The sequence below is a fragment of the Anoplopoma fimbria genome, chromosome 10 (assembly GCF_027596085.1).
Source record: "Anoplopoma fimbria isolate UVic2021 breed Golden Eagle Sablefish chromosome 10, Afim_UVic_2022, whole genome shotgun sequence".
NCBI classification, from domain to species: Eukaryota; Metazoa; Chordata; class Actinopteri; order Perciformes; family Anoplopomatidae; genus Anoplopoma; species Anoplopoma fimbria.
Window position 1 is genome coordinate 14,589,091 of NC_072458.1, and position 27,649 is coordinate 14,616,739.

At 38.8% G+C, this 27,649-nt stretch overlaps 1 protein-coding gene across 1 annotated transcript in view; it reads right to left on the reverse strand.

The window, feature by feature from the left end:
* Window positions 1-5,569: 5,569 nt before the first annotated feature.
* nxph1 (neurexophilin 1) overlaps window positions 5,570-27,649 on the reverse strand; it is a 48,597-nt gene continuing 26,517 nt past the window's right edge. The window contains exon 2 of the mRNA XM_054606520.1: window positions 5,570-6,325. Coding sequence (XP_054462495.1) covers window positions 5,570-6,325 — 756 coding nt within the window. The remainder of the gene's footprint in view (window positions 6,326-27,649) is intronic.

Here is a 27,649-nt window from a genome sequence, read left to right on the forward strand (position 1 = left end):
TTTGTTATCAGAGTACTTTTCTTATGTAACAGCTGTTCTGTGATGTGTATCAGCCAGTCTTTACATTATATCCTTTATTTCACTGATAGTTTCCATCAGCTATAGTTCATCTTTATTATGTTATACATAATTAAAAGATATTATATGTCCATGAGAAATATAAATCCCCTTTGGGTCAGCATAAAAACAATATCAAAATGCACCTCCTCTATGCCAGAGTCTATGAGGCTGCTGTGAAGTAAAAAAAAACTACTTTCATGCTACATTTAGAATTAACAGGAATTGTTTTGTTATATGTTTGCTTCTAAACTGATGCTATTTATCCATATACTATGAAACCCCTACTGGCTTGTTAAAACTGAGCATTGAGGGCAAACTTTTGAAGGCAGCTCTTTAATGAGGACAGCTATAAAAGCACCCTGCGGACCGCCAATGAACACACAAACCTGGCATCCACTTAATTACTGATAAGTTGTGAGCCAGCTAAAGGCAGCGGATTTCCCTCCCCCAGAGCCCCTAATCTGTTTAAAGCCGACTGCTGATCCTAACTGCCGAGTCTGAGGATTCGATGGCAGGTGCCACTGTGAAGTCCCAGAACAGACGCTATCAGTCTTGCATCCCAATCTCCACATCTCCCAGGGACTGAAATACAAGTTCACCTCTATGTGTCCAACTTTCTGGCACACTCGATTATTAGGAAATCTGCTCGATCACACATGGTGCGAAAACAGAAGAGGCGCCAAGAAATAATCATATTCAGGCACAGAGCTTATGTGTTCTGGGTCCCTTTCACTGTAGAGGCAATGTGACGCTTTCCACAGACTGTTTACATACACTCTGTTTGCACACTATACTCATCAGAAATATGGAGACTGCATCATTTGTTTTACATCACATACCAAGTAATTTCTTCAGCCTAAAGAAAAACAAAATTTTACATAGTGGTAAAATAATTTGTACTAGTGAAAATTACTTTTGATTGCATTGATGTAGCCAGTTCATTGCACAATTGAAACACATTTAAAATGCAATATCATATAATGAATCATGAATGAGTGCAAAGTGAACTACTTAGAGCAGACTATTTAACTTTAATAGATAGCAAGCCCTACACCTTAAAGGACCGCAGAGGTCTGAAAGAGATGTTTCTGAAATGTTACGCTTCTATCTAAAAACCATTGAAGCAAACATTAGCAGAGTGCGTTAGCACATCATTAGCTAATTTGCCTTTTAATCATTGTAACAGACCTACTCGACTTTACAGGAACAATGTTGTTCCCTATATTCATTGTCTTCTGTCTCGGTTGCCAGGTGATCTGGTGGTTCCCTTTTACACTGTGATCTGTTGGCTTTAGCTTCCATCTTTTTCTTTTCAACCTGTTCTGACTGCTGTGTCAGTCGACATCGCATATTGTAAATCTTTCTGTCTGCTTTTCTCTGAAATTGCTTTTTTTGGGGGCGAATGTTTTCCAGCATTTGTTTGCTGATCTTGGTTTTGTTCAGTGTTGCAGTCTGACACTGACTGATTCCAAAACTGTTGTTAGCATTGGAACAATCCTTATAAGACCTCAATGAGGATCATTTCAGAATTAAGTGTGTAGAGCTTCAAGGGAAAAATGTGGTTTAATGTAACATGGGTTTTATTTCCGTAGCTCTTTCCATTAGTAATATCCATCCATCCATCCATTTTCCGTAACCTGCTTATCCAGTTAAGGGTCGCAGGGGTGCTGGAGCCGATCTCAGCTGTCAATGGGCGAAGGCAGGGTACACCCTGGACAGGTCGCCAGTCTGTCGCAGGGCTGACATATAGAGACAAACAACCATTCACACTCACATCCACACCTACGGGCAATTTAGAGTCTTCAATGCACCTAAGCTGCATGTCTTTGGACTGTGGGAGGAAGCCGGAGAACCCGGAGAGAACCCATGCTGACACAGGGAGAACATGCAAACTCCACACAGAAGGTTGTCCAGCCCGGGAATTGAACCCCGGCCCCTCTTGCTGTGAGGCGACAGTGCTAACCACTACACCACCGTGCAGCCTCCATTAGTAATATCCACTACAAAAATAAGAAAGCCCCAGTTCTGATGAACCACAGTTTAATTGTAACTGTATGAGTCTTTTCTTTCTGTAGGTTTCAGAGGTGCTTGTTGCTAACCGATTTCACTTGCGTTGGTGAAAGTCGAATTTCTTAGGTAAAGCAGCAACAAGAGCTCAAAAAGACAGAGATTGAGAACAACAGGTGATTGTGATCAGTTTTGGGTCTTGAGAATTTAACTTATAACTTTATTTCTTTAGATTGTTTACTTATTCTATGATAAGATTATGTCTGATACAGGGACGGTACAGTGTTACAGGTACAGTATGAATTTTCTGACATTACTCAAGCAGTGCAGTCCAGCCCTCTATCCCTACAGTAGCAATTACATTCCTATCCAAATAATCTATAGAGCACAATTAGGTCCAATGGCAATGTTCTGTGCCAGTCTATGAAGTAGTGTCCTTCAGGTAGCAAGACAGAATGTAAAGGTGAGGAGTTTTGTGCCCAACAATGTGTTGTTGTTTCTTTTGCCTCAGTCAAGCTGCTTCTAATTGCTTACAGTTGGTTCAAAATACAGCTGCCATCGACCCCACATTATCTCTGTACTCGCGTCCCCCAAAGGTTATATGAAATTCAGAATGAATTATAGGATCCTAATAATTATATATATGGCACTGTTCCCCTAAGTTACATTTTTGATTTCCTTGTTACTCTTTCTACCTCTCGACCACTTTGATCCTCAAATTTCGGTCTTTTATCCCATCCCCGACTCCAACTGCCAAATGGGCTTTTGCTGTTAAAGTCCAAACCCTCTGACAATACAAACAATGGCTTTAGAGAGGGCCTTTCACATTAAATGTGCAAAGGCCTTTGTGTTGGCCTTTATTATTCCTAAAGGCCAACGTAGTTTTCCAACATTGTGAAACTGCAGTAATGTGAGCCTCAGAGTGCAAAACCGAGGAACCACCAGCCGCCATCTGACTTCCGTTGCTCCTAAAGTAGTGTTGTAATGCTAAGGATGGCCTCTGAAAGAGGTGAAGGGCGTAACCACAGTTTTTAACTTGATTGCTCATGTTATCCAAGTCCTGTAAAGGGAGGAGTAAGTGGAAGGGTATTCAGTTGGCTGCAATCTGCAACCAAACGACTAGATGCCACCAAATCCTGCATACTGGATCTTTAAGCGGCTTCTAAAAACATTCTTTATAGGCAAGGCTTTTAATGGATCCCATCACATACATGACATATGTTTTGTTTGTTTGGGCTGTCTCTCATTGTTCTGTGTTTATTATTGTAATCTGTTTTACCTAATCCATTTACATTTTTACTGTGTATGTGTGTGAATCATTTTGTGTTCAAAAAGTACATAATAAATGAAGCTTTACTTATTTACCATAGGCGCAAACTTGTAACCTTGTTACAACTTCGTGTCCCTTCCACCATTTAAGTGGCCTTACCCTTACTACACCTTAAATTTGATTATGTTATTTTACTAATCATTAGCATACGTCACTTGCTTTGCACATTTATTGTAAAGCCTTTTAAAATGTGGGAAGAGTATTAAAACTTTTTGTAGAATCATTTAATAAAAATGTTCCTGTTTAGAGATAGCAGTGTGTGAAATGCGGGGGTTCTCAGGGTGTCACCCCCACCCAATTAACACAGAGGACACTGCTGAAGACATAAAATTAGATTTTGTATGTTATCAAATAATTAAATGGGCATTATCAGTGGGTATCAATACCATTCTGATCCTTCAGACGGAAAAACTGCACCCACCATTGTGGAAATAAAACTTAACGTTGTGAATTGAAACAAAGGGACTTTAGGTTTAGCCAACAAAACTAAATGGTAAGGTTAAGGGAAAATATCATGGTTTGGGTCAAAGTAAGTTAGTTTGTTACCTACTTACATATATGGCATTAGTTAAGTATGTAAGTGACTTAACAAAAGTATGGTAAAAGTATTGTTTTACACTGGACCCAAACAGCAAACCTCCTGGGTGAAAGTCCTGTGTTGTTTGAACCATTAAACCACCCTGACCTCCTGCCAACTAATAGTTGCTCAGATCAAAATGAAGTTGTACATGTAATACGTTTTTTTTTACTATCCATAACTTTGATGTAATTCAGTACATTGGTCTACTACACACTGGCTCCTTATGTTAGCAGCTTCAAACAGCTGACAGGCATAGTGACATGTCACCAGACTTCAACTCCTCATTACTTACTCATTATTGGAGCAAGAAACATAGAAAGAACCCACACATACCAGCATTCAATTTACTGTGTTATTTAATTCATATATACATCTCCGACCCCAACCTCCCTCCCCCACCAAATAAAGAAAATTTCAATGAATACTTTTAATATATTTAGTCAGTTTTACAGCTTCTGTACAGGATTGCTGAATTCAAGAAATTCACACCTAGGGCAGCAACATCATTTTCTTTGTTAGAGGAACCAAGAACGGGCATAAATGGAGTGAACAAGAGGACTTAGCAGGTATGGGGTGAACACACAGCTCATGTGGGGGTATGTACAGAAGCAGCGCAATTGGGATATTCTATGTACAATACAAACCATTCATACAAATTAGGGTCTAAGATATAGAATTCAATACATTACATTTGATATATTAAGTGACAATGAGCAAGCCCCATCTCCCACAAACGACCCACTGATCAATCGATCAGGCAACCAGACATTCAATTAGCTGAGAACGAGCCAATCACCCAACATACTCAACATCTGGCTGTACTAACAGGAACACTGGCAACAGCTGAAGTTTGACAGTGTCACAGTGTCCGAGCGCATTAACGCATTTTCTCTCCCAACTTGATAGGGAGGCCTGCTCAGATCTACCCCTACATAGGTTAGACCACCTTACATCGCTAAAAGCATCAAACGCACATTCAAATCTTCACTGTCCTGCTCAGCTGCCTTGCAGGTTTATTAAAAAGGTCAGAGGTTTTTTTTTAAATTCTTTTTAGATGAGGAATTATTTTATTTTATTTCCAGTAATACAGGATAAACTGCAGAGCGTAAATAGCACAGCAGGGGTGAACAGTCCATATATTGTTGTTCAGAGTTATATGCTAAAGGAGGAAAACAAAGTTAGAAACATCTAGTTTGAAAAGAAGTGTGAACTAAACTTAAAACAAACAACAAAGGGCAGAGTGTAAAAGTGATCCCAAAAGGACCTAAAAGCCCTGCTATTTACACACCAGTGACAAAAACATAATTCAGGAAAAAAATTCTAACTGCTAATTATCATTGTAATCACAGAGTTTTTCAGGTCATTTTAAGCACTTCACAGTCTTATATGCCCCCTTTTAACTTAAAAGTTACTGCTCTCTCAGCAAAATACTGAATATTAAATTGGGGAATCAGTTAGGATGGCTGACTCTGTGGTATGAAAATGGTTAGGGACAGTACGGCTAACATACACATTTCTCTGGGATGGGTAGAAGCCCCAGTCTGTGCTCCACTCGTCCACTTTTCTGTATGTGAGACAATAATATGGGAACATCAGCCGGAAGGGAAGTAGGGAGTGTCACTGTGGTAATTATAGTCTGGGCACACTTTCTGCACCAGTTTGTAGTCGGTGCTGTAGAAGGAAATGAAGATGCAGATGACTTTAAAAGGTTTGGAGCAGAGCCAGGAGACGTGGCTCTGAGTCTGCTCCTGGTAGCAGGTCTTGGACGGGTCGAAGTTGCAGAGTGTGTTCTTGGCACCCTTCTCCACCTTCTCGTACTCTATGCGGCAGTTGAAGGACTTTGAGTCCTTGGCGTCGATGACGGACTGCTGTGCCGCCACATCAAACTCCACTATCTTGGTTGGAGGGACCAGGCTGACGGACACGTTGCCCTGGCCTGTGGAGTTGTGGCGGAAGTAGACGCTGAAGGTGCCGTTTCCGTGATCCACGATCTTACCGGTGATCAGCAGGTTTAGTTTGACTGTCTTGATGTTAGAGTGGAAGTCCCCCCAGCCGAACATCTTCTTGAACTTCCCCGTCTTAACCATTGGCCGCCGTTTAGCGCGTGACCGCGAGTCCTGCAAGTCTGTGGTGTTCCTCAGCCAGTCCCACAGGTCCTGCTCAGAGTAGGGCTCAGGAGTATCATAGCGAAGGTCCAAGGCTGTGCTGTTCTCTTTGCCATGTAGAGTCTGTGACAGCAGCCTACTGATTGACATGTCCTTACTGCTTCCTGTCCATATATGCTTAAGTGTGGATTTGGGGCTTCCCGACTTGACAATTTCCGACTTTGAGGCGTGGGCACTTGTAACCTGGGGAAGAGAGAAAAAAAATATTTGGTTTGCCACATATCTCTTTGACTTTGAGTTTTCAGAAAATTTTATTTGGCACTAATTATAGGTTAATAAAGTTATTGTTATTAAATTAATGAATGAATTAATGAATTCCAATACATCACTAGTGTAACCAATAGTCTTTTGTCATCAGGGCAGAAGACTTAAAAAAATTGAAATGTGTATTCAGGTAGGCATACAATTCAAGAAATATACAGAATAAAACTGTTCAAAATCATTTAATAATGAATATATGTTTTCTTATTCTTACATGTAGCTGTTCTTTTTTAACCATTAAATTATCAAGGAAATAATTACTCTCTCCAACTGTTCATAAGTGAAACAGCATAAAAAGTAGGAGTGTGCATTATGTCATTCATGTGTTCCTTGTCTGGGTGTTAGTTGAGTACGACACACAACCAAGACTCCAACATTTCCCCGTAATGCCACCGGGGGTCAAATACGCCACAGAGCACCTTTGAATTCTCAGCATAGCTCCTCCGACCATCAACCTGAGCAAAAATTTTATCAGAAACCAAACGTGAAACACCTTTAAAAGGACACTCCTTGAATTGGTGAAATGAAACAATAACAACTTTAAATCCACAAATTTCCGAAAACCTGATGAATCAAACCGTTCCCATTCCAAACTCGTCACATACGGACACTTTGACAGGACCCCTTGGTGACGCATAAGGTTTAGGCATGAAAAAATATGTGCATATGTGACATAACTCAAAGATTTCACGTAAAGTACTTTTGTAACTTGAAATTTGGCACTATTGACTTTTGATTACAACCGGGACACGCACAGCGGGTGAAACTCATGGGATGTTTGACCCACCCATCCACCTCGTTCCTCCACCCTACACCGACTTTGTCACTCTTAATACTACTTTGCGCACGTTGCTCTGAGCGTATGGGTTTACATTGAAGTTACTTAAAAGCCCTGTGCATCTCATACAGACGCTTAAGGGTGTCTTGTGCGTTGGTATCAGACGCCAAGAGCCTTGACAAAGTGTCTGTATTTGACGCCATGGGAATGAGACCAGATTGCATATACACACCTTATATCAAAGCAGTCCACACTGTTCATAGGTGAAGGCACTACAACAAAGGCTTACATGATGGTTTTCTGTTAAGTAATTCACAGCCACACTGCCACTAGGTTCACCTTCGTGAATGTATTGTGTATAAAGTTAAATAATTGTGTGGAAATTCAAGCCGGTGGGTGGGAAGGAGGTCTCCGTTTAAGGGCCTAAAAAGGCTTGAACCGGCCCAGTCAATACAGAGACGTACTTCTGTATCAGGTGAAAGGATGCGTCATGAGATATTACTCATCTATATCATCTATATCAATTCAGGAAATATTGACTTTTACATTCAAGTATGTCATCTTCCACAAAATTGACCAATCAAATGCATTCCATGGGGGCTTAGAGAGATCAATCTCTGCTGCAAGCTTCAATATAAAATTGTGACAGCAGACAGCTCCAAATTGGGAATTATAGTGATGTAAGCTTAGCGAGAAAGACAATACAGGGATCAAGGTAAAACATATTGTTCCCATCCCCACCCTCTGACAAATAGAGGGATTCTCTGTTTGCTCACCAAGATAAATGCATTGGTTGTTCATAGGTTAAAGACTTGACTATTAACTAAAGAATGCTCCCTGAATTGATGATTGATGAACCCAAGGGTTTTCAGTATTTAGCGCAGATGAGTGGAATTAAGCTCATACGGGCCTCGGTGGACGTATGTGACATTGATTGCCTGATTTCTACTGTAAGACGTGACAGCAAATCCATCTTGCTGAGGTTTTTGCATTTTGTGGCTTGCCCACACGATCGATACTTAGAAAATAAGGTTTCGCTACCAATTAGTTTGAATTGAACTGCCTCAGAGTGCATCTCTCAACACCATAACGAAAGAGCCTTACACATAAGGTGAATATACCTGTACTGTTAGGTATGTCACAAACAGGCCAAAAGTATTTAAATCAAGAAATTATTCTGAATGGTTTAAGATTAAAGCTGAAAAATTATACATTTGATTTGAACAGTGATTAGGTTGAACTACTTCTGCTCTTGGCACAAGTTTTAACTGTAACCACCGGATATAAAATATATATTTAATAAAAAATATATTTATTTTCTTTTTTAAAGAATTGTATTTGTTTTGTATACATCTCTTTTCTTTCTTGTTGGTCTGTTGATAAGTCAGTCGACCGGTACACTAAGCTGAAATATCGTATTAGTATTCTAGGATGTTTTTTACAGAAATTCATGGTTCCCTGTATAGGTGATCAATCAACTTGTCTTCTACCGATACCATGAGATTAACATTTGTGGTTCAAAATGAAACATCTCAAAAACTAATGCACTTATATGAAAGTTCAGACATTCATATTCCCATCAGGACAAATCCTACTGACCTTGGTGATCCTCTGAATTATCATTTAATGCAACCCTGAGGTTGACATTTAATTTTTTGGGGGAGGAAATGTGCCACTACTATTGGGGGTGGATTGCAGTGAAATTTTGTACAGATCTCAAGATAATGTATTGTAACCTTGTAACTTGGTGCAAAGTGAAATTGCATTCCGCGTTTTCTCTTGTTCACGTCATCGTGAAATATACTTACCTGGCATAAAAAAAACATTGTCAATTGGATTAATAACTGTCATATAATTACCGTTTTGGGATTTGTAAACCCTGACACTTCTAATTTGCGTTACTGACCAACATTGATGCTAACAAACTAAACTAAGATGGTGAACGTTAGCCTGCTTATCTTAGCAACTAGCCTAAAGCACCATTGTGGGGCGGCTGTGGCATAGTGGAGAGCAAGGTAGTTCTCCAATCAGAGGGTCGGTGGTTCGATACCCGGCTTCGGCAGTCGATGTGTCCTTGGGCAAGACACTTAACCCCAAGTTGCTCCCGAAGGCTTGCCATCGGTGTGGACTGGATGATGAATGTTAGTTAGAGTCTGATGGTGGCACCTTGATGGTAGCCTGTCATCAGTGTGTGAATGGGTGAATGATATGTAACATACTACTGACTGTAAGTCGCTTTGGAGAAAAGCGTCTGCTAAATGACTGTAATGTAATGTAATGTGCACAGAAATGAATGCTGCATTACAATGAGTTGGCCATGCTATCAATCTATTGTCTCGTTTTGTCTATCCATACATGTTTAAATGGTACTGATACAAAGAAAGGGACCTGTGTCATTGTATGGACACACTCTGCTTACCTGCTTCTGCTATGATGTGATTCACACATTTGAACTGTTGTCATTTACCATTCAAACTGTCCTGTGTTTTAACATGCATGTGATAAAGGAAATGGGAAAACTAGAAAATGCATTTTTCAAGTTATCCGGTGGTAATGAAAACCTAGTCTGAGTAGCTAGTTAACGATGCATTCACATTCTAAATCATGGTTCTACCCTAAATACTGTAGTATATAAGCTGCTTTATATTATCTGTATTGGATCAAAGCCAAATGTTGTGTAACCTATTGCCCATCCCTAGTGAGTGCAAAAGTATTCCGAATGACCATGCTGCTCTGCAGTGGAGAGCTCCGGTAGTTGCAATAATGACCAGTGAGCAAGAACCGCAGTAAGTGAGCGAGTGTCTGTTTATACATGAGTACTGCATCTAGTGACGAGAGTCATTCTGTTGTTGTTTTTTTACAATCTTTTAACTAATGGTAAACAGTGCCTTTTCCGCTTACTTCTTCATAGACGAGAAAAAAACATGTAACCATGGTAACCGTACACATCAAAGATGGCAACAGCTGTAGCAAAACCAAATGCCCAAATTTGCAAGTATCATTAGCCACCACACTTTGGATTTCACAGTTGCAAATGAATTAATAAAGAGTTTATCTGGACAACTGTAACATTCAAGGAAATGTATTACATCCAGACCCAACTGTGCACTAAGTAGACTGTTAAATATAACCAAGTCGAAGAGAGAACGTGTTCTACATTAGACTTGAGGAAAATCAAAAGGGAAGAAACAAACAGAAGCTGACTGAAGTTAACAGCCCACTTGGCCGAGCTGAAGAGGGTCTGAGGGATTCTATCTTTAGCCTCAAGGGTTAAACTCAGAGAGCACTTTGCTCCGTGAGGCAGATACACTCAGCAATCATTTCCTATTCAAACAGGTGAGATGGCCTTCTCATACTGAAGAATATCCCAGGACGGTGGGGGGTGAGGATTATGTTGGAATGGATTTATGGTAATGTGACTGCTTATGAAGAGGATCTGGTAAAGTCCCTTTTCTCACAGTGGATTCAATAGAATTGATTAAAAAACGAACATAAAAACAGAAGACAAAGCACTTGAGATGCAGTTGCTTTGAGGGAAATAGTCTTTTTTCCATCTTCCAGCTTAATCCTCACTGATATACAGTCCTTGCACATGTAGAAATTTGTAGAAAACAACATCAATACTATGATGGCTGTGAGCTAGGGAGTGAGGCACGCTCACATGCACCAACACGCACTGATAGCACGAGCAGCCGACCCGGCTATGTAGAAATAGCAAGGCGAAGCACAGAGGGAAAACCACTTCATTCTCTGCTCACGTTACTCCACTTTATCTTTACGTAGCAAATAGTTGTTTTCCACTTCATTAATGATCTGAATTGGGTGAGATTTCATCGTCGTTGTTTTTTTGTTTTATGTTCATATTTATATACTTTTGCATTTTATATTTCATGTGTACAAAATAGTTTAATGTTTATCCTTTGTGATTCTTGGATCTCCTTGTTTTTTGTTTATTGGTCTCTTTCTGTGTACTACTGAGCGGAAGAAACCGGAGTCAATCCTTGTATGAATACACATATATGGCCAATAAAGCTGATTCTGATTCTGATTCTGATATGACGATTTATCATCAAATTATATAAAAATGTCTAATGTTCATATTTTGAATATATAGTTTCATTGCATCATTACAGGGACACCAAATATGTGAGGCTAGAGAGGCTTTATACAACTGACATGCAGTTGATTCAGACAAAGATATGTATGTATACATAAAAATGGGCCTTTATTTCTGACACTTTTTCTTTAAAATGCAATTATCAGCTGTCTTTGATTTATATTACATTTGCCTTCCCCTTTGTTTAGATAAGACACAGGTGAGGCCTATATTTTTTATCCATTTCAATCATTTTACTTGAAACTCTGTTCCCTTTGCACTAAATTCTTAATAATAGAGTATTGAATTCACACAGAATTATACAAAGGTAGGTTTTACCATGTGGTCATTTCAAATGACTATTTATTTATTTACAAGAAAACATGCAACGGAGCCAGGCCTCCCTTCATGCTGCCAGTGCCTGAGCTCCCTGCTGGCACACGCCAACCAGCAAAACGCTGCCGGACGTTTTCATGTTATGCGGTAGACGTTCATCTACATCTACCGCGCAGCAGTGACACAGTACCAGCTGAAATAGTTCAAAAAGAACGAAAAAGTTTCATTAGATTGAATTAGACCTCAGACATATTGTTTTGGAAATGAAAATGTTTTTTGCCAAAATACACATTTCTTCCAGTCTCACTCCATATTTCTCTGTTAGCTTCTACAATCCACAAACGGTTATATGACTGTGGCAATCCAGTCGCCCAAAGTACAGAAATCTAATTTGATTTGTGATGGATAAGTCATCAATCATTTTAAACTTTTTTGCAGAAGAGAAAAGACAAGGATTTGATGTAAAACTACTCTGATGCTCATTTTTTTTTCATATATTTGCCATATAACAAGAATAAACCAAAAGTCAAAATTAAAACTGGGAGAAAAAGAAAATTATTTCACTTAGTCTTTTAGACTTCAGTCCCGATTAATGTGGAATTTCTATTTCATTGAAAACAATGGAATTGTGCCTAGAGTTTAGCAGTCTGGAGTACTGTTGTTGATACATGAGTTTCAAGGTTTCAGAATTGTGTTGGTAGCTCCATTTGTTGTGTTCATATGATGGAGAAAAAAAGTCAAACTGAATTTGTTTTCGTAATATCACCAGTTTGTGATACTGCAAATATATAAATATTGCGATACTTTGATCAGTGGGCAATACGCTCAGTCACCATTGTACCACCTCATTCAGTGATAGGTAGTGACGTTTATTCAAATGCAAATCTTTGAAATTGGCACTTTAAGCTTTTCAAAGTCAATTCAGCAGATGAAGCATTCTGTCAATGTCTATTCTAGAATAGCTGTTCCGGTTTTGTGCGTAATAGTCTGCTTGAATTAAATAAAAGATGTTCTGGGAATTCCCACCACTCTGTCCCTGAAGCTACTGATATTGATACATTAATGTTAAAAAGAATGTTACACCATTGAATAACTGGGGTGTCTTTATCCCAGCTGCTTGCAGTAATAACATATGACATTCACAGAGCATAAAGTGTGCAGTCGGTGGCTATTTATCTGTACTCATTGTTTGTCTTGTCCAGTGGGTGGGCTCTATATGCGGCGCATACGGACATGTTTATCTGTGCAGTTCTCAGGCCCAGGCGCCATCCAGCATGTTTCGGGCCAAGAGCCAGTGGGTCTGCTGGATCCAGGAGCTGCCAGCTGCAGTGCGTTCACCTGAGGGAAGGTGCATCTGGTAAACACGGCCAGCACCGTGGCCAGCACAGGCCTTGCAGATACCTGACTACCGGCCAGACAGCCAGCTGGTTGCCCCCCAGGCAGGGGAGACTGCTGGGCGAGGCAAGCAGCACCGTCTCTGTCTATACTATTCAGTCCAGACATACATTCTTTACTGAAGCCTCTGGATAATGAAAGTCCTGGAACTCGCTACCTGATCACTTGAAAGTTGCTGCAAACTTCACATTTGAGAGAGCTACCAAATCGGTTGTTGCTGAAATCATTCTGTCTCATGTAGAAAATGATTGACTACATTTACATGCACTCATATTCTGCTATTTTTCCAAATTTGACCATATAACAGTTTGATATGACTCATGTAAACATCATATTCTGTTTGGATATTTTGAATTAGGCCTTATTCTAAATGGAGCATTATCCGACTAAGGCTTGGAGACATGCCGATAATATTCCGGTTTTAGGAGCCTTTTTGGAAATGTATACAACGCATTCGGAGTATGTGTCACAATAGAGGTTTTTACGCCACTTTGTGACACAAGACGTCTTTCCTATTTACGACCAGCTCTGTGCGTTGTACACAAGCCAACAAGCCAATAGTGAGCAAAGCTGGAGTATAGATGCATGCCTAAAAAAAAGCCCATATTTCTGGTTAAAAGTAGAAACACGCCTCCTTAAGCATTATGAAGGACGTCGTTGGATTCATTGGCCCTGATCATGAGGATGAGGCATGGGGTCGTTTTACGTTGATCGGAATATGACAATCCACAAAAGCCCATTAAAAGCTGCTGGACAGCTGCTGGTTTACAATACCAACACCCAGCACTGTGGAACCAAATGGTGTTTTACGGATTTGTTTCTCTTAAGCAAAATATTACAAACTCCTCCTGCCCCTTTTCTCTTATTCTTTTATTATCTCTTGGCCTTTTGACCTTTAGCTTTCCACAAGCTGGTATGAAACACTGTCATGTTGTCCTTTCGATGGCTTAGCTGTTTTGTCACAGGTCACTGGCCACAGGATGTGTCACAGTGTGTGTGTTAGTGTGTCATGTACAGTAAACTGTCTGAAAACAATCAAACATGCTCTCTGAGTGACTAGCTGTCAACACGGATAAAGCTATCTCTACTACCATCCCAGACCCATTATGAAGGTTCATGTCGTCGGTTCCAGAGAGAAACTGAATCAAAAGTAAGGACTACAGGATGGATATAACATGAGTGTAAATAAACAAAAACGTTTTTAACTACGTCTCTACTTCTTAGCAGGTGCTTAAAAGAGAGATTTTTTTTCTCAGGAAAGACAGCAGGAGTTCAGTACATCATTATGAAAATGCCGACTGGCTAAAGGCTTTTAATCAGTCCCTCAAAGAGGTTAACATGTTTAAATAAGCAAAACTAAGGATTTTCATCCACAAAAAGTAGGGCGGGCCTTAAATCTGGGTTCACAGCATGACTGCTCGCAGTCAGTAGCGAAGACATTTTTTACTTTGGTAAGATATAAAAAGTTTAATATTCAACATGTGATTTCTTTTCACTTCTTTCATTTCTCTGCCGTGTCAGGAAGCAGACAGGACAGGATATAGAATGGGCTAACAAGAGCTTTCCACAAATTGTGAATTATACTTCTTCTTAATAGAGTTTTGCGAGGATGAAGTGTATTTTGTAGGCCAACCCCAGAAGTCAGCAACGCCCTGGTTCCCTCGCAAAAACTCAATGTTTTTTTTTAATTTTGGATTATTGCAGAAAATAAGTTTGGTGGCAAACAGACGTTAACGATAGTTACACTTTTATGACTTTTGAAGCTGCAATCGACAGAAGTAAAAAGCTAATTTTAGCTTTAGGCTTTAAAGAAAATACACCATTGTAACACAACTTTACGTCAGCACCACTAAATTAAAGGTTTACAAGTGTTCTAGTGATGCCTTTTAATAGCCTCATTTGTTAGCAACCGACTTTTTTAAGACTTGTGAAAGTTTCTAAATTGACGTGTGGGGTATGTAGTGACATACTTTATGTCTTGAACAAAACATTAAAGTCTCTTAAGCATGTGTTAATACAGACCTTATTCCAGACATCTAATCAAAAACCCATTTAAAAAACCTGTTGACTTCGAGACGAGGGAACTAGAAGTGCAAAAATGCTTGTCCGAGTTTTAGGACTCATTTCTCCAACATTCTGTATGGGTTATTATCAAAAAAGTTCCTGTAGTCAACATCTATCAGTGTTCTTGCACTAAGTGCAGCCAAGCTGTGTATTTTTTTTACCTCTATTATTTTATATTATTATATGTAAAACATCACTATTTCCTGAATGAGAAGTCAATCCCAACATCACCTAGAAGAGTAATCCACCTATTCGCCATTGCCCTTGTATAACATTGCCAGACTCTTATGTATAAATAAGATCAAAATTAATGTAGCAGAATCTGATATATAATCGTTGATATTTAAAACACTCTACAACCTCATGATTCTGGTTTGTAAAGCTAGAAGCATCTAATGTAACCTGGAGCCTCTAGTGTGCAGCAGAGATGAGAGGGCTACAGAGGTTTTGGTTAACTCAATTCATTCTAACAACCATAGATTTTCTTCATCTACAGACTTGTAGGCTTCAGCCCCACATCAACACCGTCTCAAATGACATCACTTGAGGCTTCAAACAGCTCACTCTGGATCCACAAAAGGCTTTCTACAACTTCGGTCAGATTGAACTCTGCATAAAGTGAACTGGGTGAAAACAGTGAGTAAATCTCCATTCTTTGAGTCCAGTAGTCCAGAAGTTACCTGTGTCATTGCAGTGTCAACATTTTGTCAGAGGTATCAGAAATGATACAATTCTTTTTGTTTCGTCAAGAAACTACAAAGTCTGAAACGTGCTTATAAATCTATATTGATGTGGAGTGTCAGCAGCATTTTGTCATTGAAAAAATAAGCATCATTTTTAGATCTGTAAAGTAATTCTGGTTATTTGGTCAGTTTACCAATAACAAAGATATTTGCAACTTAACGACTAAAGTTGTGTAAAGCTTGTAGAGAGTGCACTTATGGGCAAGAAAAGCAATATTTGTCACTTGTTCTGACATTAAGAACACGGAATAGAACGTATTGAAAGGTCTTTTCAAGTAATGTTGTGTATGTTAATTAGTTTTGTAGGGGGCATACAGAAGTCCTTTGAGTCATTAAGCAACATGCATATCACATACACAAGTCAGTCAGTTAACGCTTTACAGAACTGACCGATTGATGTAATTTTGTTGGAAAGGCGGTCGCTGGTATTCCAAAACTCAAACTCAAAACATCATCAAACTACACAGAACATAACAAAATGAGAATAAAAGTATAATGAAAAAAACACAAATACAGTGACACAATATTTGTAATTATTTGCAATTTGCCCAAGTCGGCAGGTGCAGTAATGCAACTATAGAAATCCCATGCTGGCCAAAAAACATTTTCCCATAGATCAACATGATAAAAAACTAAATCTGTAAAACGGTAAAAACAGGGGGAAGCCCATGTGCTTAGTTCCAGCAAACTCACACCAAGCCACAAATGTAATGCCTTTTTTTGGGCGTATTAATGTTAAAACACACTCACTGGGTTTTCCTCGGGGTGTTGATAGAAATCCTTACTAATATAGATGATTGGTGGCCACAAGGCTCAATTACAATTACATGGTTCTTTTTTTTTTGCATTGTTTTAAGTTTGTGTTTTTATGTTGTTTTCAGTATGTGATGCAAGACACAATTTGGTGCAAACGATAAATACATTTTTATCGTATCTTATCTGAGCACAAAATAAAATATCCCAAGGTGTATAATGTCTTTTCAACGCGGCTCGGAAATCAGCAAGTGGCAAACATAAAGCCAGACATGTTCCCTCACTGGCTTCCCATCTACCAAAATCAAGCTGACAAGTAGCTGTGACTCAGCACCACATTGTAACCAATGACAACTGGAAAAAAAACATTAAATCCATCTCAAGTTTTATCTTTAAGAATGTGTCATGTTTCATTTGGAAACAAAAAGAAACATCCATATAGATTTACCCTGGGTCCCCTTAATTGTGCTTTTTTATTTTTTTAATCCTGGAAGTTTCATCATTTCTTCTACTAATTAACTTGTCGCTTTTTGCTGAACACACAGGTATTATTGATGTGGCTGCGTTATTGCCAACAGCTGAAGACCGGGGCAATAAATCAAATCAAAACACTTGCATTGCGATCCATGTTGTGTTGTGAGCTCTATAGTAATTTGCAATTCAGTGACTGGAGAGGAAAATGGCCTGAGAGAGCAGAATGCAGTAATTCTGACTGTACACACTGTCGTGGTTAGCAACAACTGGTAACCCAGGAACATACTACCAGTAATCATATGTTGTTAATTCTAGAGTTAAAAACAAATCTCATCCCAGGCTGTGGTTAATAGAGAGTGTGAAGGTTTTAGTGCCCAATAAGACAGAAGACAAAAGATCTGAGATGAGATGAGCTCCAGATTCTCTGTGTCTTTTGAAAATTTCCAATCATCATTCTCATGCCGAGGGAGCTGCAAAGCAGGGCCGGAATAAAATACTGGGCAAAGAATGAGGGTCTGAGCACAATGTGGTGCCTGAAAGAAGCCTCATGAAAGCTACAGAGAATGAAAAGAGAAAGGGAGAAATAAAAAGAGAGGGGAATTTGAGGATGTTAGCTTTACAATAGAGGAAGAGCAGGAGCGAGGAGGATTGACCCTGAACATACGGACAATTAACCTTCAGTTTAGCAGAGTAAGCAAGAGAAAACTGAGCCCTCACTGGCTGTACACTGATAAGTGAACACACTATAATGGCCACTAAGTATGTTCATTTTACCTGGTTTCTAAGGTATCAAAATGTCCTACTTCGGGAAGTACACTATGATCATTGACTTTTTTTGTTTTACAAAAAATGTAAGCTAGTAGCAATAACAAACACCCTTTAATTTAATGATCAAATTAGATGAAATGTCTCTTTCAACATCATGTTTTATCTAACAGTCAGAGTTTGTCTACTTGCCAAGGAAGGTCTTGCAACGATAACAAGGTACTTGGCTTGTTATGATCCACATAGCTTGTACATATAGACTACACAGTACAAGTCGTGGTAGACGTAGTCTCCGTGACGTCATCCATAGGTTTCTGAAGAGCCATTGTGAAGCTCAAAGTGGGCGGCTCCGGCTGTAGCCATCTTGGCAGTGATGACACAGCCTACCTCATAGCTAATCCAAAAATGGGCAAAGAGGTGGATGGTCGGTGGAGGTGGTGAGGCATCATAAGAGACCTGAGATGGCACCCAACGGTCACTCAAATATCTTAAATATGCATGACTTTAAGCCTTCAAATCATTTTTAACATCCAATGAGGTCCAGTTACGGTCTGGACTTATAAAGTAAAGTGCAGCTTATCTGCTGTTATTCTCAATAATTTTCCATGTGGGTCCATGTAATGCTGATGGTGCTGGACTGGACGACAATCACCAAAACTGTCAATTAATGAGTCATTCCATGTGCCTTCATGTTTATAGAGCATGGTTCATCTGTGATAAGTCAATGTGAACACGACACGGACCGCAACTAAAAGGAACAAAATGAACACACACACAGATGGAAGCAAAATAACTACAAGTGTCATGTATTCTCATAGAATCCAGATCAGATTTAAGACATCTCAATTTTCTCTTTGCTTAATATATGCATCTTTGTTAGCCAGCTCACAAATCTGTCGTGGTTTTCCTGACTACATGCAAATCAGGCCGGGCCCTCCTCAAGTCCAGAAAAGGTAGTAATACACCTGGTGCTGTTTGCCAAAAACACCATAAGAACACTTATTTACATCAAGCAAGCGTTGATGTTTAATGTCACGTAAGTGGTGTACTTCAGTTACGGCACTTCCATGGTTATTTGAACCCAAACGACTGACCTTTCCTAAACATAACTAAGAGGGTTTTTTTGCCTAAACCAAACTAACTAGTTTAGTTGCCTAAACCTAACTGAGTTCCCTGTGAAGACGAATAAGTTAATTTTCAAAAGACCATATGCATATAACAAATGGAAATTGACACATGTAGCAGGTTTTTACAAGGAAATGCACAAGAAACGAGGAGTAATTTTTCGCAGGATATCATACGAACTCAAAGAAGTGGATTTAATGGTAAGTTACTCTTACTCTAAATTTGTAGTGCGGTTTGTGGTCCAATCCACATTTTAAAATAATGTTGCAAGTTTTGAAGCCTTGAGTTGGGCAATTTGGCCATAGCCATATTGTTTTTTGGCCTCAGCCAACTTGTTTTTAGCCACCATTTTGTGTTTTTGGAACCAGACATGACACAAGAGGCTGGAACTGAATATAACCAAACACTGAATTCAACATTTTAAGCATTTTCCAGACCGGAATACGCCATGGTACCAAGCTGTTAATCACAAGGCAGTCATGTCCAAAAAAACAATCTGGTTGATCCTCTATTTGACTGTAACTGGGACAATAATTGACTTAATAAACATCATGCTGTATTGAACAAGACTTTAAACTAGCGATTTAGAAGAAAACCAAGCACCCCTGAAGAGCGTCAGGCTTCGAGGTTGTAAGATGTACCAATAGCAGAACAGAGTTATTTCTCCTTCCATGGTTCCCAAGAACGAGGCTGAGAAGAGATGGAAGTAGGCGGGGTTAAAGGAAAGATTACTGAGTTTGCTCTATGGACCAATCAATGCTTAGGATCACTGGAAGATCCAGGTCATTTTATACGAGAAGGTCAAACTTTTTTTGCTTCATGAGCCACTGAGTAACTTTGATAGGAATAAATGGGGTGCCGCCTTCATCGACTCATCCAGTTCTCTTCATACATCTATAAAAAAGAAGCGTTGCTTTGAATGGTTTTCTTTTTCACAGTTGTATTGATTTTCCGTCAAATTTCACACCGGATTTGGTTCAGATCTGTGGTTGACTCTTGTATTTGTTTACCATTGCTTAAGGTAATGGTTAAACCCCTGATCTGTTGGTACTGCAAAGCAAGTTTTTGATGTTAGTACTGCACTAAATAGAAGTACTATTGCACACTATAAATTACATTGAATATATCTGCCATTCAAGTAATTTCCAGGGGTCCGGAGTATAATTGTGTAGTGTGTTTTGCATTTGGAAAATGGCTGAAACAGAACTGAGCATTGAAAGAAGCTGCAAAATAGGAAAAAATCTTGGTGGACTGCCTAAATAAATATGACATATGGGAAAGACATTTGTGGTTAACACAGATTACAAACTATCCTCTGATGTGTTTTCTGCTCAGCTACATTGAGCAGCACATTCAGACATGACCAAGGCTTTCAGAGGCTGTCTGCAGTCCTTGTGTCCACATCTCATGAAGTGTTCCTCAGAGAGAATAAACCATGAAACACGGTCGCTAACAGCCATCAACACCCACGACACACAGTATGAAATAAACCATTGGTGCTTGGCGCTGCACTGCTGCTAAGTGCCACTGGAATACCACGGGTTGCCCATGCGCTAGAGCTGCCTAATGGTCATGTAGGCAGATTGTTAGACACATCATTAGAGCGGACTCTCTGTCTCTGTGTGCATGTCAAGGTATTTCACTTTCGTGCTCTTAGTTTCTTATTTTTAAGCCTGTGCATAATTCAGCTCATATTAATATTGACTTAGAAGTCAAACCATACCACTTATTCCTAGTTAAACAAGGGTGATATATTTAGAATTGTATTAATGAGATCAAATATAAGATATATATAAGAGCTACTTGCACCCCTATTACACAGTGTATTTATTTTTTACTATAAAAGTGCTTGACTGAACAAACAAGCAAAAAAAAAATTGTAAGTAAAAGGCTGTGGGGTCATTAATATGGAAACAAAATCTACCCCTCGGGAGCATGAATTTGTTTTAAAAATGTCATGGACATTTACCCATAAGGTTATGAGATAGGAAGTGTGCAAATAGGGATGCAAAAGGGAAAAGTTCTGCAGAATTGTGAATAAAAAGTGTTCATCCTTCGGACAGCATAGTGTGTTAAATAAAAGTCATCACAGTCGTTCCATTAGCTTAAAAATATTGTGCTCGAGTGGGAAGTTTAGCTTGATAATGTAAGAGCAAATGTTACGTCACACAGGAATTGTGAGAGAAAATCACAGCTGTCAATCATGATGTCACACCTTTGTATAGCATCAAATAACTGATGAAACCAAACTCATCAGAAAAATGAACACTTGAACATACACCAGTGTAAGAAGAACTACCCAAAGAGACAGAAACCATCTTTAGGGGAAATGTATTTGACATGCACTTCAATAGGGGGCAGGGTTTATGGCCTATACTGCAGAGACATATTTGACTTTGCTTTTAGGTAGCTGTCATGTTCTCCATCTATTTATACAGTCTATGGGAGTTCAAGAAGGTTACCCATTCCTCTGTCCAACCAATGATGTGGCAGAATGGCACCAGGTGTGCAGGTCTGCTGTGTTTCTAGTGTAATTTGTGATGGATATATTATTGCAACTATGACTGAGACGGTCGACTGTGTAAATGATGGATCCATAAACACCTCGATCTGAATCATTTGTATTGTATTGGGTTTGATAAGATGAATTGTATAAATAAGCTGTGCTAAAGTGAGCTGGTCTTCCTTTTTGTGCTCCACACCCATCATAGACAGATAGAAGAATGGACCACCACTTTTACAGTCCATCATTTTATGTCGATAATATAAAAAAATTGTGTATTCGTGTCTTTCTGCTAACAATGTGTCACACTTGATAGATGAAAGAATTGCAGTTTTTGCGACTCGTCAGTGATGAAGCAAGGTGATGCTGATTAACAAGTGTTACTTCTTTTTGTAAGTGCTACTCAAGTGTGTTTTTGAAGGAGGTGTTTCAGTTCATTCTGAAGAGTTACTCTTTTCTCCTTTTCACAGGATTTTTAAAAGGAACAAACTCCATCTACTGCAGAAAAAAAGCTGGGAAGTAGGCTTCACCTCAAGTTATTTTTATTTTGTTAAACTAACAACGGTCAAGAATATATATTATTTTCCCGTGCACAGCAGATGCTTGAATTTAACCTTGAATCAAACATTTATGCAAAGGAGACAACCATGTAATGAGCATAATTAACATTAATAAACGAACACTGTGTAATTCATTCTTGGTTTACATGAAATCTATAAATTCTAGTAAATTCGTTCTCACTCTCATTGTCTTGGTGTTTACAAGCCTGAGATTCTTGCCGGTGAAATTCAGAAGCTAATACGTCCCGAGGTACCATAAATCAAAGCCGGCTTTATTTTGTCAGCACGCAGATGGCCCAAATACACAACTCACCTCAATTAAGACCCGATGAGGGGAGCTAAAAGGGAAAAGTGTTTGGAGAGGAAAAAGGGCACCTGTTCTCCTGTCATATCTGCGGCTCTTCTGATCAGCGGCTCGGAGCTTCCCCCTGAGCTGTTTCGATGCTGAATTAATGATGGCAAACAAAGCCAAAGCCTCCTCACAGCCCCTTTGTGAGTTCATTCTCTTTCCACTTTGGTCCCTCTCAACTAATCTTCAGTGTCACACTTAATGAGATTTTCAGTTTGTAAAGTAAGTGGAGCAATAACTCCCCCAGCACTCGCCGCCATCTCCATTCTCACCATCGCCTCCAATGCTTTTAAGCAACCACTTCTGCACCTTCTGTATATTCCTCCTCTCGGTAAAAGATGCATTATGAAGGATTATTACTTATATATAAAAAATCACATTGAATTATTCACACTGCAAAACGCACAGCTGAAAGTACAGTGTGCGTGTAATGTGTCGCGTTATTTGCTTCATTATTCATAATGAGCAGTTTCTGAAGCTTCTCCACACAAACAATGATTCATTAAACATCATGAAAATGAGATAAATATGCATATTGACATTAGTTGAATTATACAGGAATGAACTGTTAATACTGTTGCCTTCTGCAGAGGCTGCTTTATATCATGTAATTAGTGTTTGATTAGTGTGATGTTAAATTTAATCCCTCAGGCTTCTGAGAGGATCTATTGGAGAGCGACACATTAGCATTTTGACTTTCACGCAAAGAGGTGTTAACTTTTACCAGCTCATGTTGATTCCCTCTCGCTGTCATGAAATTGTACTTCCTGTCTGATCGTTTGACTGATAACCTCTGGTCTTAAGATATTTTTTCCATTGTCTCAGACAAGTGTCAGTCATGTTTTTGCAGTTAGGGGTACCAGCAGATAGCCACCCAAAGACACCAAAAGAAAGATAGATGTAACATCTCTCTGTGATGTGTCTTTGCCAGTGAACCATTGTTGGCATCCTCCAGACTTTCCATTAATTTGTTGCCTTTGCTATTATTATAATTTTAACTATTATTTACTATTTGTGTTGTGGCAATCGCCAGACAAATACAGTGACAAAAACACTCCAACATGACAAATACTATAGAGTTACAAAGTGACGCAATCGAGTGTATCCTCCACTCACATAAAATCAAGCTATTTCACATGTTCTTTCTTAAATAAAGCTGTTTTGATAGGTACAAAGGTATATGTATGGTATAGAGGTATGAAGAGCTGTATTTCAGACACACATTGTAATGTACCTGCAGCTTAAACATTTGTATACTACTCAAAGGACAGCATCACATTTTTTTTTGTGTATGGGCACATTACTATTGTCTTAAGACAATATGAATGTTTAGAAAAGGGTTTGCTTGCAGTAATAATTCATCCTGTTCATACTAACCTTTAAGGGTACTTTCACAACTGATCTTTATAAGTCTAACAGTTAAAACTGCTGTGCTTGTATCTGATCCTGTGTACTTTGTCAGTTCATCAAGTCCATTAGAAAGTGTGTGACAGCACTCCCAAAAATATTACTGTACAAGATGCCTATTTTTTGTCCTGTCTCTGTTTAGGCTAAAAATACAACGCCCCTATTATTTTTTCAGGTCAGTAATTTGTTTTAGTCATTATTTAAATGCTTGCAGACGATTTGTAGTTTAATAATACTTAAAATGCCTATAATGAGTTATTTCTCATAAATTATAAAATAAAAATAAATATCAAATCAGAAGCATTAAAGTGTTTCTAAACCTCTGTAAGTTACTGGAATTTGATTTCCCCACGTGTGTCCTGATAATGCAGATACCTGTCAGTTCATAAGACTTCATGTTTACTGTTCTTAAAAAGTTAGTGTTATCAGTAAAATCACCAGAATAAAAATGCTACAATGTATACATTTTTCCTTTTTATGAGGACCACATGAATCCAACGGCAGGTGTGAAAGCATCCTAAGCAATGTCTTCCTATGCACTTCCAGTGGAAACGATGGGGGCCAACAAGTCTTGTTGTGTATAAAGACCTGTTCAAAAGTTTATGTGAAGTTAATATGAGTCTGAATGGATCCAACCCAGCCAGTTACAGCCTTGTCAGTGTTAAATCCCCTCTTTGTCTTTTCCTGGACAGTGTTTCCCTGCCAAGCTGCAGTGGAGGCAGCAACACCAAGGGGGAATTTACAGAAAAAAGACTGTAAGTTTGGAAGATATCCACTTAATTAGTTAATGAACTCAAACTCCTGAAGCTCCAGATAAACCTTTGAATACATTTTTACCCAAAATGAGAACTGTGTCCTTTGGATATTTGAGTGTCCAGTATTAAAAGGAGATTACGGTAATCAAGAAGATGTTTCAGTGTTCATAAATCAAATAGCAATTATGGACCCACCCTTTAATGTGTTTAAATAGGTCAGGTGACTCCAAGCATTCTGGTAAGACAGTAGTATTTGTCTTTCAAAACCTTCTAAACAAAATATATATAAATCCTAAGAAATGAGTTAACTCAGAACCTGATGATTTAATCACCTTTAGAGTCAATAAGATTGAAATCTAATTGCATGACTTAAACAAAGATTAATAAATTCTAAATGAGTTCATAAAAACACTCACAGGCTTGAGTTCTTCATCATATATATTTTTCAATTCAAGAAAAGCCTTATTTATGGGTTCAATACTGTAAGAATTAATCAAAGACTATTGGTCTTAAAGATGTGCTCCACAAATAAAGTCGCCTTGCCTGAAGAGAGACTCTGATGTGTGAGAGGTGACGATAGAGCAGCCGAGAACGCAGTTTAAACTAATATTTGTTCCTTGAGAACTTTTTTAGGTAGCTGTTCTTAGTGTTTTTTATAGTATTTTCCTAACATCTGAGCTGAAGTCAAAGGTGAAGGATGCAGAGGTCGTTTCTGTTTACCACTTAGTCTGTTGCTGTCCACACAAACACAAGCACAGATGCACACACATGCTTGTTTTACCCTCTAGAGCGGTCCACATATTCCTACCAATCGTGGGGTCCACACACAGGCACACACACACACACACACACACACACGCAGACAGAGCTTGTTGTTCAAACACTTTGCTGCTGGATTAGTGTAATTATTTTGATTACTAATTTAGCATTAGTCTAATTCACAAGACGGTTCAGTGCATCAGGGAAGAGTGTTCAGAGAGTTTCCTCCTCACTCAAAGCACATGCTGTTCACTACGTAACAAAGGCACATCCACTTGCATTTTAAGATTCATCAAGTACCCCCCGCCCCAACTACAAAATCTATAGGACTCAGTTAGAGGGAATGTACAAATCTACATAACTCATGTCCCCATTCCATACAATTTCAAAACAGCTGAATTGAAAAGTGATTTCCTTTAGCTTTATAAAAGTATACTATTTCAGAACTATGTTTTTTCCTGTATGGAATGGGGCCATACTAAATCAAATGCACCAGCACTAGAAGGTTGATAAAGTTAGCTTCCTTGGAATGACCCTCGTCCACACCCCCCTGTGTCAAACCCAAGACTATTTCTCAGACTCTGAGATATATGCAAAATATATATTCAGCAAAATGATAGAACCCAGTCTGGTGCTTTATTTGATTTGCTCTTACGAACATAATGAAGTTTGTTCTTCTTTCAAGAGCAGAGATGTTGAGAGCTAAATTGAGAGTAAGCTGGCGCTGACCTGGGGTCTGTCTGGGGATGGGGAGGAACAGCAATCAGGTAGAGAAAGTGAGCCTACAGGAGCCGGTCACATCTCCACATCTCATTACTATGCAGAGCTGTTGCCCTAAATCAAATTAAACCCATAATCCAATAAACTGCCTTCTTTTTTTTTTTGCTTCCACTGAGGCCAGGACCTCATCTCAAACCTATGACAAGCTGTAATCAATATGATATAAGAGGCTAAGGCATATATAACTCGGCTGAGGCATAAAGATGTAGTTACAGGGTCACTCCAGCTCTTTGTATTGGCTGCCTGTAATTGCATTTTAGAAATGCTTTTTAGTTTGCTACTGTCTATCATTGATTTGAGGTCATGGGGTGAGATTAAAGAGGCAGAGGAGGAGGGGGGATTCAGTGCCTGCGCATGCTCATTTAATGAATCAGCGATTCTAAATTAAGCCCTATCTGAAAGTGTGTTATGAAAATAAAAACAGGAAATGGAAAATTAGCAGCTGAGGGTTGCAACTACTGATTGTTTTCATCATCAAGCGGGATTCATATTATTATTATGATGATTACATCAGCGTGGTTCACCTGTAAGGGGTCCCTGGGCAAAAAAAAAATCTATTGGATCATATTACGAACATATCAGTAAGTTGTATTGTTACCATAACATATCACAGCTCTCATCAATCTCGTTACCAGAAGCAGCAGGCAGCTGTTTGTGACAAAGCTCTGAAAAACCCAGGATTTGCTCCACTCACTTTCCCCTCAATTTTCAAATTGATCTAGCAGTGACCAGTGGGGAGGGGAATCAAAATTTCGGTTCCTGTTGAGAACTGGATCCTAGTTGTCTACTCCCTTGCAATCGCATGCCTCTGTGACTATCAACTTATCATAGCAATGCTTGAAAGCATAGAAATGATAGACAAAATAGCATTGTCCCAGACAATGCTATTTTGTGAAAAACAAATCTGTGTTGAAATTAGCTGGAGAGCTAGTTAACGGTAGCTGTTAGCAGACAACATTAATGAAGGTTGCGTTGAGTTACATTATGATGCGTTAAAGCTCTATTTAGTAAAAAAATATGCTAAGGTAATTTATAAGATTACAATGTAGTGTGTTCAAATGGAATCCTGTAAAAATCTGTTTTTGCCAGGAAACTTGAATAAATACAGTTGTTTGATGAAGACATTTTCACATCAATATAAAATTGATATTAGAGAGGGAATTATGACCTGAACCTAACGTTAAGTTCTTTTTTATCAAAGCAAAGATTTTAATAAAACCACAATCATAGATTTACAATCATGAATTGTTGTTTTTTATACAAATGACCACCATAGATGAAAATAACAAAGTTGGAGATATTATTTAGAATTTTTGACAGTTGACACTGACTTCGGGTTGGTTGATATTCTTTTTGGGGATGGGTTTCAGTTGTGTAAAAAGTATTTAGAAAGGAGCCACTAAAGGTGCCAATAATTTTACCCTTCCAGCTGCAACCATAAAAAATAAAAATAAAAGGTTGTGGAAAATGTTCAGCATGAAATAAGATGCCACTTGTACACATCAACAAAAGCCAGCAGCTTGGAAACACTCAATAATCTCTGTTTGGAGCAAACTATAGCACTGGGACACCAATACATTTCATGTGATAATGACATTGGTTTA